The sequence below is a fragment of the Chiloscyllium plagiosum genome, chromosome 9 (assembly GCF_004010195.1).
Source record: "Chiloscyllium plagiosum isolate BGI_BamShark_2017 chromosome 9, ASM401019v2, whole genome shotgun sequence".
In the NCBI taxonomy this organism is placed as follows: domain Eukaryota; kingdom Metazoa; phylum Chordata; class Chondrichthyes; order Orectolobiformes; family Hemiscylliidae; genus Chiloscyllium; species Chiloscyllium plagiosum.
The window spans coordinates 10,180,044-10,192,978 of record NC_057718.1 but is presented as its reverse complement, the minus strand read 5'-3'; the positions used below and the strand labels follow the sequence as shown (position 1 = coordinate 10,192,978).

The window sequence follows — 12,935 nt, the reverse complement described above, 5'->3', positions numbered from 1 at the left end:
CATTGTCAATTGTGGGGAAAAACCCATCTGGTTCACTGATGTCTTTTAGGGAAGGGAACTGCCATCCTTACCTGGTTTGGCCTACATGTGACTCCAGACCCACAGCAATGTGGTTGACTCTAAGGGATGGGCAATAAATACTGGCCTCATCAGCGACACCCACATCCCATGAATGAATAAATGAATCCTACAACCTTTTGCCTGGGGCTGTATATGTGACTCCTGGCCCCCACCAACATGGTTCACTCTGAACTACACCCCCATCCCAAGTTTTTTTAGATTAGATTCCCTACAGTGTTGAAACAGGCCCTTCGGCCCAACCAGTCCACACTGACCCTCTGAAGAGTAACCCACCCAGAACCATTTCCCTCCGACTAATGCACCTAACACTATGGGTAATTTAGCATGGCCAATCCACCTGACCTGCACATCTTTGTACTGTGGAGGAAACCGGAGCACCCGGGGGAAACCCACGCAGACACAGGGAGAATGTGCAAACTCCACACAGACTGTCACCCGAGGCTGGAATCGAACCTGGGACCCTAGTGTTGTGAGGCAGCAGTGCTAACTACTGAACCACCATGCCGCCCCCAAATGAAAACCTCATGAAGGCCTGCTTTAGGTTGAGGGATGACTATTGACCAAGGCAGAGAAAGTGATGACTGCAGATGCTGGAAATTGGAGTCAAAAGGTGTGGTGCTGGAAAAGCACAGCCAGTCAGGCAGCATCCGAGGAGCAGGAGAGTCAACATTTTGAGCATAAGCTCTTCATCAGGAATGAGCATCACCCATTTAAAACAGAGATGAAGAAACATTATTCTTTCTCTCAGAAGTTTGTGAATCTTGGGAATTCTCTTCCTCAAAAGGCAGTGGATGTGGAATATAACTCTCCTGCTCCTCGGGTGCTGTCTGACTGGCTGTGCTTTTCCAACACCACACGTTTTGACCCCTATTCACCAAGGTGCCAGGGAGAACACCTCTGATCTTGATTTAAACAGTAGACTTGGAATTTTTACAACTGCCTGAGAGGGTCACGCAACTTCTGAAATCTGGCATCTCTGGCAATGCAGCACTCCCTCAGTGTGGGCACTGAGAGCCTTTGCTCCAATTTTGTGCCCAAAGTTCCCAAGTGAGGATTTGAACTCATGACCAAGCGACTCCAAGTCAAGATGGCATCCAGTGGTGAGTAGTTAGGACTGTGCCTTTTGTTTTAACTGCATTAACACTTATCCACATCTATCGGGACAGGTCCTAGGCAACCCCCAGCGCCTGTACGATCTCGCTGGCCCGACTGTATATGAAGGGGAAACCAAGAGAAGGTCCAGTCAGAAGAGAAAGTCTCACCTGGATCTTCACAAAATGTAAGCCACGCACTCGATGGATCTGACTTGTGTTTCGCCACTGGTTTATTTCATCACCATTTTCCCCTTCCGTGTGTTAGGGGTGCTTTTGGTATGATGGGAAAGTCACTTGAGGAGAAAGTGAGGTCTGCAGATGCTGGAGATCAGAGATGGAAATGTGTTGCTGGAAAAGCGCAGCAGGTCAGGCAGATTCTCCTGTTCCCTAGATGCTGCCTGACCTGCTGCGCTTTTCCAGCAACACATTTCCATCTGGGAAAGTCACTTGTCAAATAATCTGCAGGCCGGAAACTCCTGTTAATGCTCCAGAAACAAGGATTCAAATACCACCTTGCCCTTGCTCTACCTAAAATTCAGTTATAATCCTGGAATGTAAAGGTGATTGGTGTAAAAACCCTTCTGGTTCATTAGTGTCCTTCAGCAAAGGAACTCAGCTGTCCTTAATTTGGCCTGCATATGAACAAAGAAACAAGAATAGTCCCCATGGCCCTTCGGTCCTGTCTCGCCTTTCAATAAGGTCACGGCTGCTCTGATTTTAACCTTAATTCTACATTCCTATGTACCCCTGATAATCTTTCATCCCCTCAGTAATAGGGAATCTACCTACCTTGGTTTTAAAAACAATAGAAGATTCGACATCCACGGCCTTTTTGAGGAGGGTATTTCCAAAGACTCAGAACCTTCTGAGAGAAAGGGAATATTTCTCATCTCTGTTTTAAGTGGGCGAGGCCTTAATCTTAAACTCAGGCCCCGAGTTCTAAATTTCCCCAGAACTGGATCAATCCTTTCCACATTCCCCCCCCCCCCCCCCACCAGTCAGCCCCCTCGGGGTCTTATATGTTTCAATTAAGTCACCATCTGATTCTAATGAACTCCAGAGGATACAGATGTAGCCTTTCTTTCTGCATAAGTCAGTCCACTTGTTCCAGGGATTAGTCTAACAAACCTTTTCATGTGACTGTATACCCACAAACTGCCCTGGTCAGCCCCTCGGTTCGAGGTTATGAGGGATGAACAACAAATACTGGCCTTGCCAGAGGTTCCCACATTCCGTGAAAGAGTAATTGTAATGTTAAGGTTATTATCTCAGTTCTGCGATACCCCACCAGAAGTAATAGCTTATCTAACGCTCACCAAAGCTCCTCAGCTTCCAAGCCCACAACCACTTCCATCTCGGAGGACCAGGGCAGCAGATACATGGGAACACCACCACCTGCAAGTTCCCCTCCAAGCCACTCACCATCCCGACTTAAAAATATATCGCCGTGCTTTCATTGCCACTGGGTCAAAATACCGGAGTTCCCTCTTTAACTGCGTTGTGGGTCTATCTGTGGCTAATGGACTGAATAGAAATCTGGGATGTATTGCCTGGGAGAGTAGTTGATGTGGGAAGAGTCAAAATGTCTGGTGCTGGAAAAGCACAGCCAGTCAGGCAGCATCTGAGCAGCAGGAGAATCGATGTTTCGAGCATAAGCTCTTCGAAATGTCGAGTCTCTTGCTCCAAGAGCTTATGCTCGAAACGTTGACTCACCTGCTCCTCGGATGCTGCCTCATCAGCTGTGCATTTCCGACACCACACTTTTTGACTCTGTTCTCCATCAAATGCAGTCCTCACTTTCACCTAGTTGAGGTGGGAAACCTCGTAACTTTAAAAAGCACTTGGATGAGCAGCTGAAGTGTCAGAACGTTGTGGGAATGTGGGACTCATGCAGATTTAAGTTAGCTTTGGCTGGATGGGCCGAAGGGCCTCTTGCGTGCTGTATGATTCTCTGAAAAGAAACGCGAGGGTTCTTGAGGGTTGACCTCTTATAGTGTTACACTTCTCTTTCTCTCACCAGCATCATGGACGGAATGACAGAGGCCTGCATCAAAGGAGGGATTGAGGCCTGCTATGCCTCAGTGTCCTGTGTCTGCACCTTGCTGGCGGCCCTCGATGAGTTGAGCCAGGGGAAGGGGCTGAGTGAGGAGCAGGTGCGGCACCTGCTCAAGCACTCGGAGGAGCTGAAGGGTGGCACCGAGTCCACCCGGGAGTCCATGGAGATCAGCGAGGCCGACTTCAGGTGGCAGAGACGTATCCTGTCGGCCGAGCACGCTCATTGGGAGTCCAGCAACGAGAAGAGCCCCGACATTAGCATCAGCGTCACCACGGACACCGGGCGTACCACCCTGGAGGAGGGCATGGGGCAGACCACCCCGGAGGAGAACCCCCCTCTGCTGAGAAACCATTTGGACTACTCTGCTGGCCTTGACATTAACGAGGCCCTGAGCAAAATGCCAACGCTGGGACTAGAGCAGGCGGAAACGCTGGAAGGCATCCATCGAAACAACATGCACGCCTATCCGGATTTAGCCAACTTCTTGTCGGTCGACCCCAGGGTGAACAAACCACCCGGGTCCCGGTATAGCGAGAGTAATTTTAGCATCGACGAGCAGGACATTTCCAGGACTGAGTTCGACTCCTGCGATCAGTACTCGATGGCAGCGGAGAAAGACTCTGGCAGGTCAGACGTCTCTGAGATCGGCTCCGATAACTGTTCCCTGGCGGATGAGGAGCAAACGCCCAGGGACTGCCTGGGTCACAGGTCGCTGCATGGAGCCACCCTCACGCTGAAGGTCCTGAAGAACCAGGAGGCTGACCAGCACAGTGCCCGGATATTTGTCCAGTCTCTTGTCACGCTCCTCCCTCGTCTCCTGTCGTTACAGAACACAGAGGAGGTCGACTCATCCCTGCAGAGTTTTGCCTCGACGTTTTGCTCGGGTCTGCAGTCAGGTACCCCACACCACTGCCTCCACCCCCACCCAAACCCCTTAACTCTTCTGACTGGCCAAGCTGTGAAATCTATAAGCCCTTTGTGGCCAACTCAGTTTTGAAGCTGTCGTTGAAAAAGCAGATGGTCGCAAAGACAGGAATGAGAGTAGATAGCTCCCATATTGGCCAATGTGAGGGCAGAATGCCTTGGCTCATGTGGTGCTCATGTGGCACTCCTGAGACTGGACATTTGACCTAGGCTGTCACTTACTCCTGTGCAGCGCTGAGAGAGTGCTGCACTGTCAGAGGTGCCATCTTTCAGATGAGAGTTAAACCAAGGCTCCAGCTCTCTTTTTAGGTTGACATAGCATTTCTACAATATGGAAGCAGGCCCTTTGGCCCATCAAATCCATAATGACTTTCTGAAGAGCATTGCACCCAGACTGGGTTCAACTCCACCCTTGGACGACTGTCTGTGTGGAGTTTGCACGTTCTCCCTGTGTCTGTGTGGGTTTCCTCCGTGTGCCTTAGTTTCCTCCCACAATCCACAGATGTGCAGGTTAGTGGATTGGTCATGCTAAGTTACCCATAGTGTCCAAGAATGTGTAGGCTAAGTGAATTAGCCATGGAAAGCAGGCCATTTGACCCCTCTAGTCTATACTGACTTTCTGAAGAGCATCACACCCAGACCCACTCCCCTCCCCTATCCCTGTATTTCCCATGCATTAACTCACCTAGCCTGCACATAGGGACACTATGGGCAATTTAGCATGATCAATCCACCCAACCTGCATACCTTTGAACTGTGGGGGGCACTTGGAGTGAACTTGCGCAGACACAGAGAGAATGTGCAAACTCCACACAGACAGTCACCCGAGCATGGAATTAAACCCGGTTCCCTGGCACTGTGAGGCAGCAGCACTAGCCACTGAGCCACCATGCCATTCCCGTAAAATATCCCCATGAAATCTGGAAAGATCCTCTTGATTCTCATCATTTTGATATCTTTTTGGGGTTGGGAATTGGCGAGGACGTCCCAGTGTCCTGGTTCATATTTATCTGTAATCACTAAGACAGATTTGTTTGGTAATTTCTCTCATTACTGTTCAGTGTTTGCTGTGCACAATTTGCTGGCCAACTTTTCCACCGTAGTGATTATACTGCAAAGGAACATCATATGTTGAATTAGACAGCAAAAGACTGCCTTAGATTTACAAAGGTTTTGTTGTGAATCTATAGTATAGCACGGACACCAGTTTCTGTAGTGTAGCATGGACCCCAGTTTCCCTTCTATGTCCCTGCTTTGTCCTGGAGTCATCCCACACTGGGGAAGGATCAGCTCTACTTTATCCTTTATTAAAAACTACTACTGTGCTCATGAGGCATTGTAACATTAATTAGAATGGAAAACTAGGGGAACTAAATCAGAATACCATTGGATAAGGAAATAATTCACCCCAATCCCTGTGATGCCCATCTAACCCAAAAAGATTCTGGAACGCTCAGCTCTCTTCTCTCTGAGAACACTGGGGCTCAGACATGGCCTCAAAAGCAAGTCAAGCAGTTGAGAAACCCAGACCATAAAGCAGGAATTTTCAGCATTGCTTCGCCTAAGGCCCACTGAAGATGTTACCTAGTAGGGTGACAAAACGTCTGGAAATGAACCTTCCAGCTCAGCGAGCAAGCCTACATCCAAAAGGGGTTGCAATCTCCCACAACCCACAGATACCATGGCACCTCAAAGTGAACAGTAGGGCTGGGAGTCCCCGAACCGCCTTATTGTACACTTGCAGGGCACTGTACCCCAGGTCCCTGATGGAAAGTGAGGAGACGGGGATGTGATAGTACTGGAGTGAGTACAGGCAGGATTTACCAGAGAGCTTTGGTTATGAAGAGAGATTGGGCACACTGCGATTGTTTTCCTTAGAGCAGAGGAGATTGAGAGGGAACTTGATTGAGGTGTATTTGAGGGACATAGATAGGGTAGAGGAAGGAAGAAACTTTTCCCTTTGATGGACGGATCAATGACCAGGGGCACAACCTCCAGGAAAGTGGCAGGAGTTTTAGGGGAGATGTGAAGAATGACTTTTTCACCCAGAGGGTGGTGGGAACTCTCTGCCTATAAAGGTGGTAGAGGCAGAAATCCTCATCACATTGAAAAAGTATTGAGATGTGCACTTGTGATACCAAGGCATACAAGACTATGGGCCTAGTGCTGGGAAATAGGATTAGAATAGACAGGTGGATGCTTTTAGCTGGTGTGGACATGATGGGCTGAAGGGCCTTTGTACCATTGATCCCTGTGAATCTGTAGCTCTTCCTCTAAAAGTCCTCACTACCTGTAGGCAGAATGGAAATACCAATGTGTGTCTGGACAACTCGTAAAGGAGAAGAAGTGGATGGTGTAGGTGGCCGATACAGGAAACTCCTCCATGCCACACAGATAGAGCTCATCGTTTATCTTTATATGAAATCACCAGCAATCACATTTAGTGGCAGTGGAACAATAACAAAAGGGAAGGGATGAGAAAGAAAGAGGGGTTTGAATTAAAATGAAGTTAGAGGAGAGGAGGTAGTGCGCTCCAAATCCTGTGGTGCCCACCTCTTAGAGCTCCCCCCTTCAATACAAAGCATCGCCTGTTCTCAAGTAACTCTGGGGCTGATCTGTTTGAGCCTTAGAAGGACATACATTTCCAACTCTCGGCTTAATTGCTGCAGAATGCTTTGGGACTTCCTGAGGTCATAACAGGTGCAATGTAAAGTCAAGTTATTTCTTTATTGGTCCAGGTGAAGGACTCCCCTTATGCTTTCTAATAGATTGGGGGTCGGTTAGTTCAGTTGGCTGGACGGCAGTTTTGTGATGCAGAGCATGGGTTCAGTTCCCACACTGGCTGAGGTTCTCCTTCTCAACCTTGCCTCTGGTGTTGTGACTCTCAGGTTAAACCACCACCATTCATCTCTCTATGAAGAAAGAATAGGATTGTGGTGATATTTACTATAGATGATTTAATAGAATCATGTTAGAGGCAGTTACTGAATAAGTGGCTGACTCATTCGTTAACCCTTAAAGTCCTTATCGTTGTAAGGAAAGGATAGTCTCATTCATTGTGTAATGGGTCAAAGCTGTTCATAGACCAGCAGTAAAGTGTTCCAAGCTGTTGGTATCACTTTGACGCGTTGTAGGTTGGTAACTGTCTATTGTGGTGTTTATTTATTCTGTTCTGAGTGAAAGGTCATCAGTTCAGAGACTGGAGTACATGTTCAGGTTCCTGTTGTTTGTGTGGCCACTGAGGGAGTGCTGTACTGTCAGAAGTGCTGTCTGCTGGATGAGACATTAAACCGAGGCATATCTGCTCTTTCAGGTGGAGGTGAAAGCCCCCTGGTATTATTTTAAAGATGAATGAGAGAGTTCTCCCTAGCACCCTAGTCAATATTCATCCCTCAGTCAACATCAGCAGATGATCTGGTCATTATCTCGGTGCTGTGGTAGGATCTTGCTGTGTATGCATTGATTGCCATCTTGGCTGCATGACAGCAGTGACCTCACCACAAAAGTGACTGCAAAGCATCTTGGGAAAAAACATAGGTAGCTATATAAATGCAAGTTCTGGCTTTCTAATGGAAATGTTAGAGGGGGAATTATGCACCTTTTGAGGTACAGCATCTGACAGGCAGTACACTCAAGTGTTATAGTGAACCGTGCAAGATCAGCAGAACATCCTCCAATCCCCTTCCCTTGCCCTGAGCCCCTCCAATCCCCTTCCCTTGCCCTGAGCCACTCCAAAGAGGGAATGGTTTCCCCATTTTATTTCGTGATGGTAACATTGATTGCGAGTCTCTTGCCATTGCTCAGTAGCCACTGTGGTGACAGCCTTGTGTGTGTCTATGTCTGTTCTAGAGCTGTTACATTCTCCAGGCATTGACAGCAGTGAGGGACCCTGCTGCCAGACTCTGATGAATGCCGACGGATTGTACCTGGTGGCTTTCCACGCGCTGTCACTCAATCTCAAGCTGATCGCCTGTGATTACTATCGGAAAAAACCGGCACCTGTCCCTGCATCACTGGTAAGCACTTGGTCCTTGGATTAAACAGCACCCCAGATAGGAGGGTTTCCCTCTTGGCTTCAGGGTCTAATGGGATGTGGGCTGGTTATTTTGTGCTCATGGAATGTGGGCATCGCTGGTCAGCCCAGCGTTTAATATCAGACCCTTAGGTGCCCTCGAGAAAGTGGTGGTGAGCTGCCTTCTTGAGCTGCTGCAGTTCAGCTGCCGTATATAGACCCACAATGCCATTAGGCATTCCAGCATTTTGACCCAGCGACAGTGAAGGAACCGTGATATATTTCCAAGTCAGGATGGTGGTGAGTGGCATGGAGGAAAACTTGCAGGGGGTGGTGTTCCCATGTAGCTGCTAACCTTGACATTCAGGTGGTGGTTGTGGAAAATGCTGTCTAAGGATCTTTGGTGAATTGCTGCAGTGCATCTTTAGTTTGGAACTATGTTCAGCATGGACTGATTGGACCGAAGGGTCCGTTTCTGTGCTGTATAACTGTAGGAAAAGATTTGCTAACCCACGATAGGCCCACAAAAGCAAATTGGCCAAATTGTACCAGGACACCCAGAATTCCCGAGCAGCTCACGAACTGGGTCACACAGCCCGCAGACAATGGAATACACTTTAAGCTTCCATGGACATGACAAGAGATCTCAAAGCCCTAAGAGCAGTTTCACAGCCCAGCAACAGCAAAGCCACACAAAGAGCAGGACGGACAGACAGGCACCACAGGACAATGGAAGCACCTCACCACTCCAGAAAAGACTTTAATACTTACCTGTGAAGATGAAAGGAACCATGATACTGTCAGGATGTTGCATTGTGTGAAGGAACAGGACATTCATCCGATAAACTGTTTTCCAATTAGCACTCTTGCAACTAAATTACTCCATTTTCAGAAACATTGTATTTTCCCATTTCTTAATCAGTGTCATTGTGCAGCATTACTATAAAACTGGTCTCATCCTCAATTCTGGGAGGAGAAATCAAATTCTTTGTGCAGACTACCAGTTCTGTGTCAGCTAGTCTGTTTTCTCCTCCAGCGATATCGAATGCAATAAGCTATTTGTCAATTTCACTTTGAGCTGTGTTTTGTGATCTCTAACCTACTGGGCAAACTTCTGTGACAATAACCCTATGAATACACAGTTAACCGACAGGGAGTCTCCTCAAATTGGCCTTTGGGTAAATTCCAATTGGGTGTCTAATAATAGGCTATGTTAACTGCCAACCCCCTAGTTCCCCTTGCTCCTACCCACATTATCTGTGTCTCCCAGTAGTCTTAGTAATGATGTCTGACAAACTGTTGAAACATGGACGCAATTGCTATTAAGCATTAAACTACATCTTGGATCCTATTGTGGTTGTTGGTTGTTCCAGTGTCCTGCTCTAAGAGAGAAGTGTCGGCTTCCTTCTAACTACAAATAGCACAAACTCCAATTAAAAGTCTCCACTAAAGTCATTCCTCTCGAGAGAATGTGCTGAGCCTCTGTGTGCAGACCCCTCTCAGCTGCCATTTATTTAAAGTGCCATGCATCAAGGGGTTGGAATTAATAATCATTGTTGCTCAACCTGATTGTGCAGTGGCTTTGAGGAGCTGCATTGTGTTTCTGCAGAAGGAGTTTGTGAGGCAGGTGCAGAGCAGTCGAGTTCTGATGGTGCTCTCACAGGCCTGGATCGAAGAACTTTACCATCAGGTGCTTGACCGGAACCTGCTGGGAGAAGCTGGGTACTGGGGAACGGCAGAGGAGCACGGTCTGCCTTTCGTCACTATGTTAACTGGTGAGTTGCCCATCAATCGTTCTTAGCTTCATGGAACAAGACAAAGAAAGAGTCTTCACCTAAATATATGATGGAGGGCAGATGGGCAAGTTCTGTTTCCCTGCTACTTATTGCTTGTCCTGTTGGTGGATGTGCTTTCAACCACCCATGTATTGTATCCTCGAATTCCTTCTCTAAATCTCTCCACCTCTCTACCTCCTCCTCTCTTAACAATGCTCCTTCAAACTTCCCACTTTTCACCAGCTTTTTGGCCACCTCTTCCAGTATCTCCTTATGTTACTCCATGTCAAGTTCTGGTTGCTCATTTCCCCTGAGAAGGAAGCATTTTGGGATGATTTGCGATGTTAAAAGAATGAAGAAATGCATATTATTGCTATATACAGGAGTAGTTTGAAAAAAAAAGGCTTCTGCAATATAAAAACAAAGCAATAATCTGCTGTGCCCTGCACTGCTGTTTCAGACGAGACGGTAGTACAGGATACAGTTCCATCTAATGGCTGGTTCTGTTTACGTAGGATATTCCTGCTGTAATTTCACTGTACCTCCTCCCTTCACACTGGAACAGAACATTGGTGCCACACACATCATTGTTGTGCACCAGATACAGGAACGTGGCACTCACTTTATCCATAGGTATATGTGCAATGTCACCATCATGGTCTCCATCTATTTACTTGCCCCACCTCAGAACCCCACTTTTTCCACCTCATTCTCTATCCCCTACCCAGCCCCCCTCACACTTCACTTGCTGTTCTTTCACCTCCTTGCATGCCACCCCTTTTGCTGTTTTGCACAAGATCTGAAGACCTCAATAAACATGTCACACTTCATACCTGGAGCCTGCACTGCTGGAATTCACTTTATACCTGTACAGTATAATTATCTTCACTTCATGCCCTTTGCTTTAGAAATCTGCCTGCTTTTATCAGGAGGCATTGCTCTCATTTTAGTCAATATAACAAGTGTAGCTGAGAGATGCTGCAGCCTGTTTGATGTTGTGTATGGTACAAATAGAATCAATAGACTGCAGTCTAGATTGTTTAAGTAAATTCTGTGGATTACGGTTATGTGCTGTTTAAATAAATTCTGTAGTCTGTTCTCGTGCTGTATTGAAGTAGATTCTGGGGCTGTATAAAGCTTAAAATGATCCTATAGACTGTTGGCTACACTGTACTACTTTAAATAAATCCTACAGACTGCTTGTTGTAATGTAACGTTTAAATAGATTCTGTGGACTGTTTAGTGTACTACAGTATTTTAATGGACTCTGTAGGCTGGGTGTGGTATAATGCTTAATTAGATTCTGTAGACTGCTGTAGTGTAATTTTGACATAGATTGTAGACTGTTTGCTGCTGTGTGCTGTTTAAAAAGACTGCCTGCTGAGTATAAAGGCTTTTTTTTTGCTGCAAAATGGAATGTTCTACATGAATCCTTGCACCCCAGTCTCCAATTGATTGGCAGACATGATGGTGTCAGTGGGAGCTCTGCACTAAACGTGCTAAAGAAATGCTGTGCTGTGTTTTATTTGCAGATATGGATGGCCTGGGAAGCAGTGCAGTAGGAGGGCAAATGGTCAGTACAGCGTCAGAACAATCTCCTCTCGCCCAGGAAAAGAACACACCTGATTCCGTGACTGCAGGTAACAGAAAATTGTCATAGAATATCCTTTTTGTTGTCATGTGCACTCCAGTGCAAGAGTACAGTTAAAACCCTTACAATGCCTGCCCTTAATGGCAACTAGGAGATAGTGCAGACGACAGGTGCTGGAGAGTCAGAGTAGATAGAATTCACAGAAGAGAAAAGAGTGGAAAAGCACAGCAGGTCAGGTAACATCTGAGGAGCAGGAGAGTCAACATTTTGGGCAGGGCCCTTCATCAGGACTGGGGAGGAGGAAGGAGTCTGTGAAGTAATTAGGGGGAAGGGGTTAGGGGAAAAGTAGCTACGATGCAACAGGTGGATGCAGGTAGGAGATGATTTTGATAGGTTGGTGGGAAGGGTGGAGTGGATAGTTGGGAAGGAAGATGGACAGGTAGATCAGCGGGCGGTGCCAAGCTGCTTCTGGCAAGGGGTGGCGGGAGGATTGGGAAACTGGCGTCTAAGGAGCAGGAGAGGTGCCTTTTCTACTTGGCCTGTAATCGCACCATCTTAGATACAAATACCTCGGTACAAATCTTGGATCCAAAGAGGAATAAAAGGAAAAGTAGTAGCATTACTTAGAGTGTCTAAAAAATAAGTTAGAAATAAGAAAGTTACAAATTAGTTAAAAGATTGCCGTTACAGTCTGGTAAAGAATTTCAAATAAGACCATAAGACATAGGAGTGGAAGTAAGGCTATTCGGCCCATCGGCTGATGGGCATTTCAATGCCACTTACCCACACTCTCCTTGTATCCCTTAATTCCTTGCGAGGTCAAGAATTTATCAATCTCTGCCTTGAAGACACTTAACGTCCCAACCTCCACTGCGCTCTGTGGCAATGAATTCCACATGCCCACCTCTCTCTGGCTGAAGAAATGTCTCCTCATTTCCATTCTAAATTGACCCTCACTAATTCTAAGGCTGTGCCCACAGGTCCTAGTCTCCCGCCTAACGGAAACAACTTTCCAGCATCCACCCTTTCTAAGCCATGCAATATCTTGTAAGTTTCTAGAGGATCTCCCCTCAACCTTCTCAACTCTAATGAATACAATCCTCAGGATCCTCAGCCATTCATTGTATGTTAGGCCTACCATTCCAGGGATCATCCGTGTGAATCTCCGCTGGACACACTCCAGTGCCAATATGTCCTTCCTGAGGTGTGGGGCCCAAAATTGGCAACAGTATTCTAAATGGGGCCTAACTAGAGCTTTATAAAGTCTCAGTAGCACATTGCTGCTTTTATATTCTAACCCTCTTGAGATAAATGACAACATTACCTTTCCTTTCTTAATCACGGACTCAACCTGCAAGTAAACCTTTAGAGAATCCTGGACTAGCATTCCCAGATCCCTTTG

The 12,935-nt window shown here is 46.8% G+C and overlaps 1 protein-coding gene across 2 annotated transcripts in view; it reads left to right on the top strand.

The window, feature by feature from the left end:
- The window catches only part of arfgef3 (ARFGEF family member 3), a 152,313-nt gene that overhangs the window by 66,848 nt on the left and 72,530 nt on the right, over positions 1–12,935 (top strand). For both annotated transcript variants that reach the window (XM_043695352.1, XM_043695353.1), the window contains exons 11-15: positions 1,248–1,360; positions 3,196–4,127; positions 8,005–8,171; positions 9,777–9,942; positions 11,475–11,582. In XM_043695352.1, coding sequence (XP_043551287.1) covers positions 1,248–1,360; positions 3,196–4,127; positions 8,005–8,171; positions 9,777–9,942; positions 11,475–11,582 — 1,486 coding nt within the window. The remainder of the gene's footprint in view (positions 1–1,247; positions 1,361–3,195; positions 4,128–8,004; positions 8,172–9,776; positions 9,943–11,474; positions 11,583–12,935) is intronic.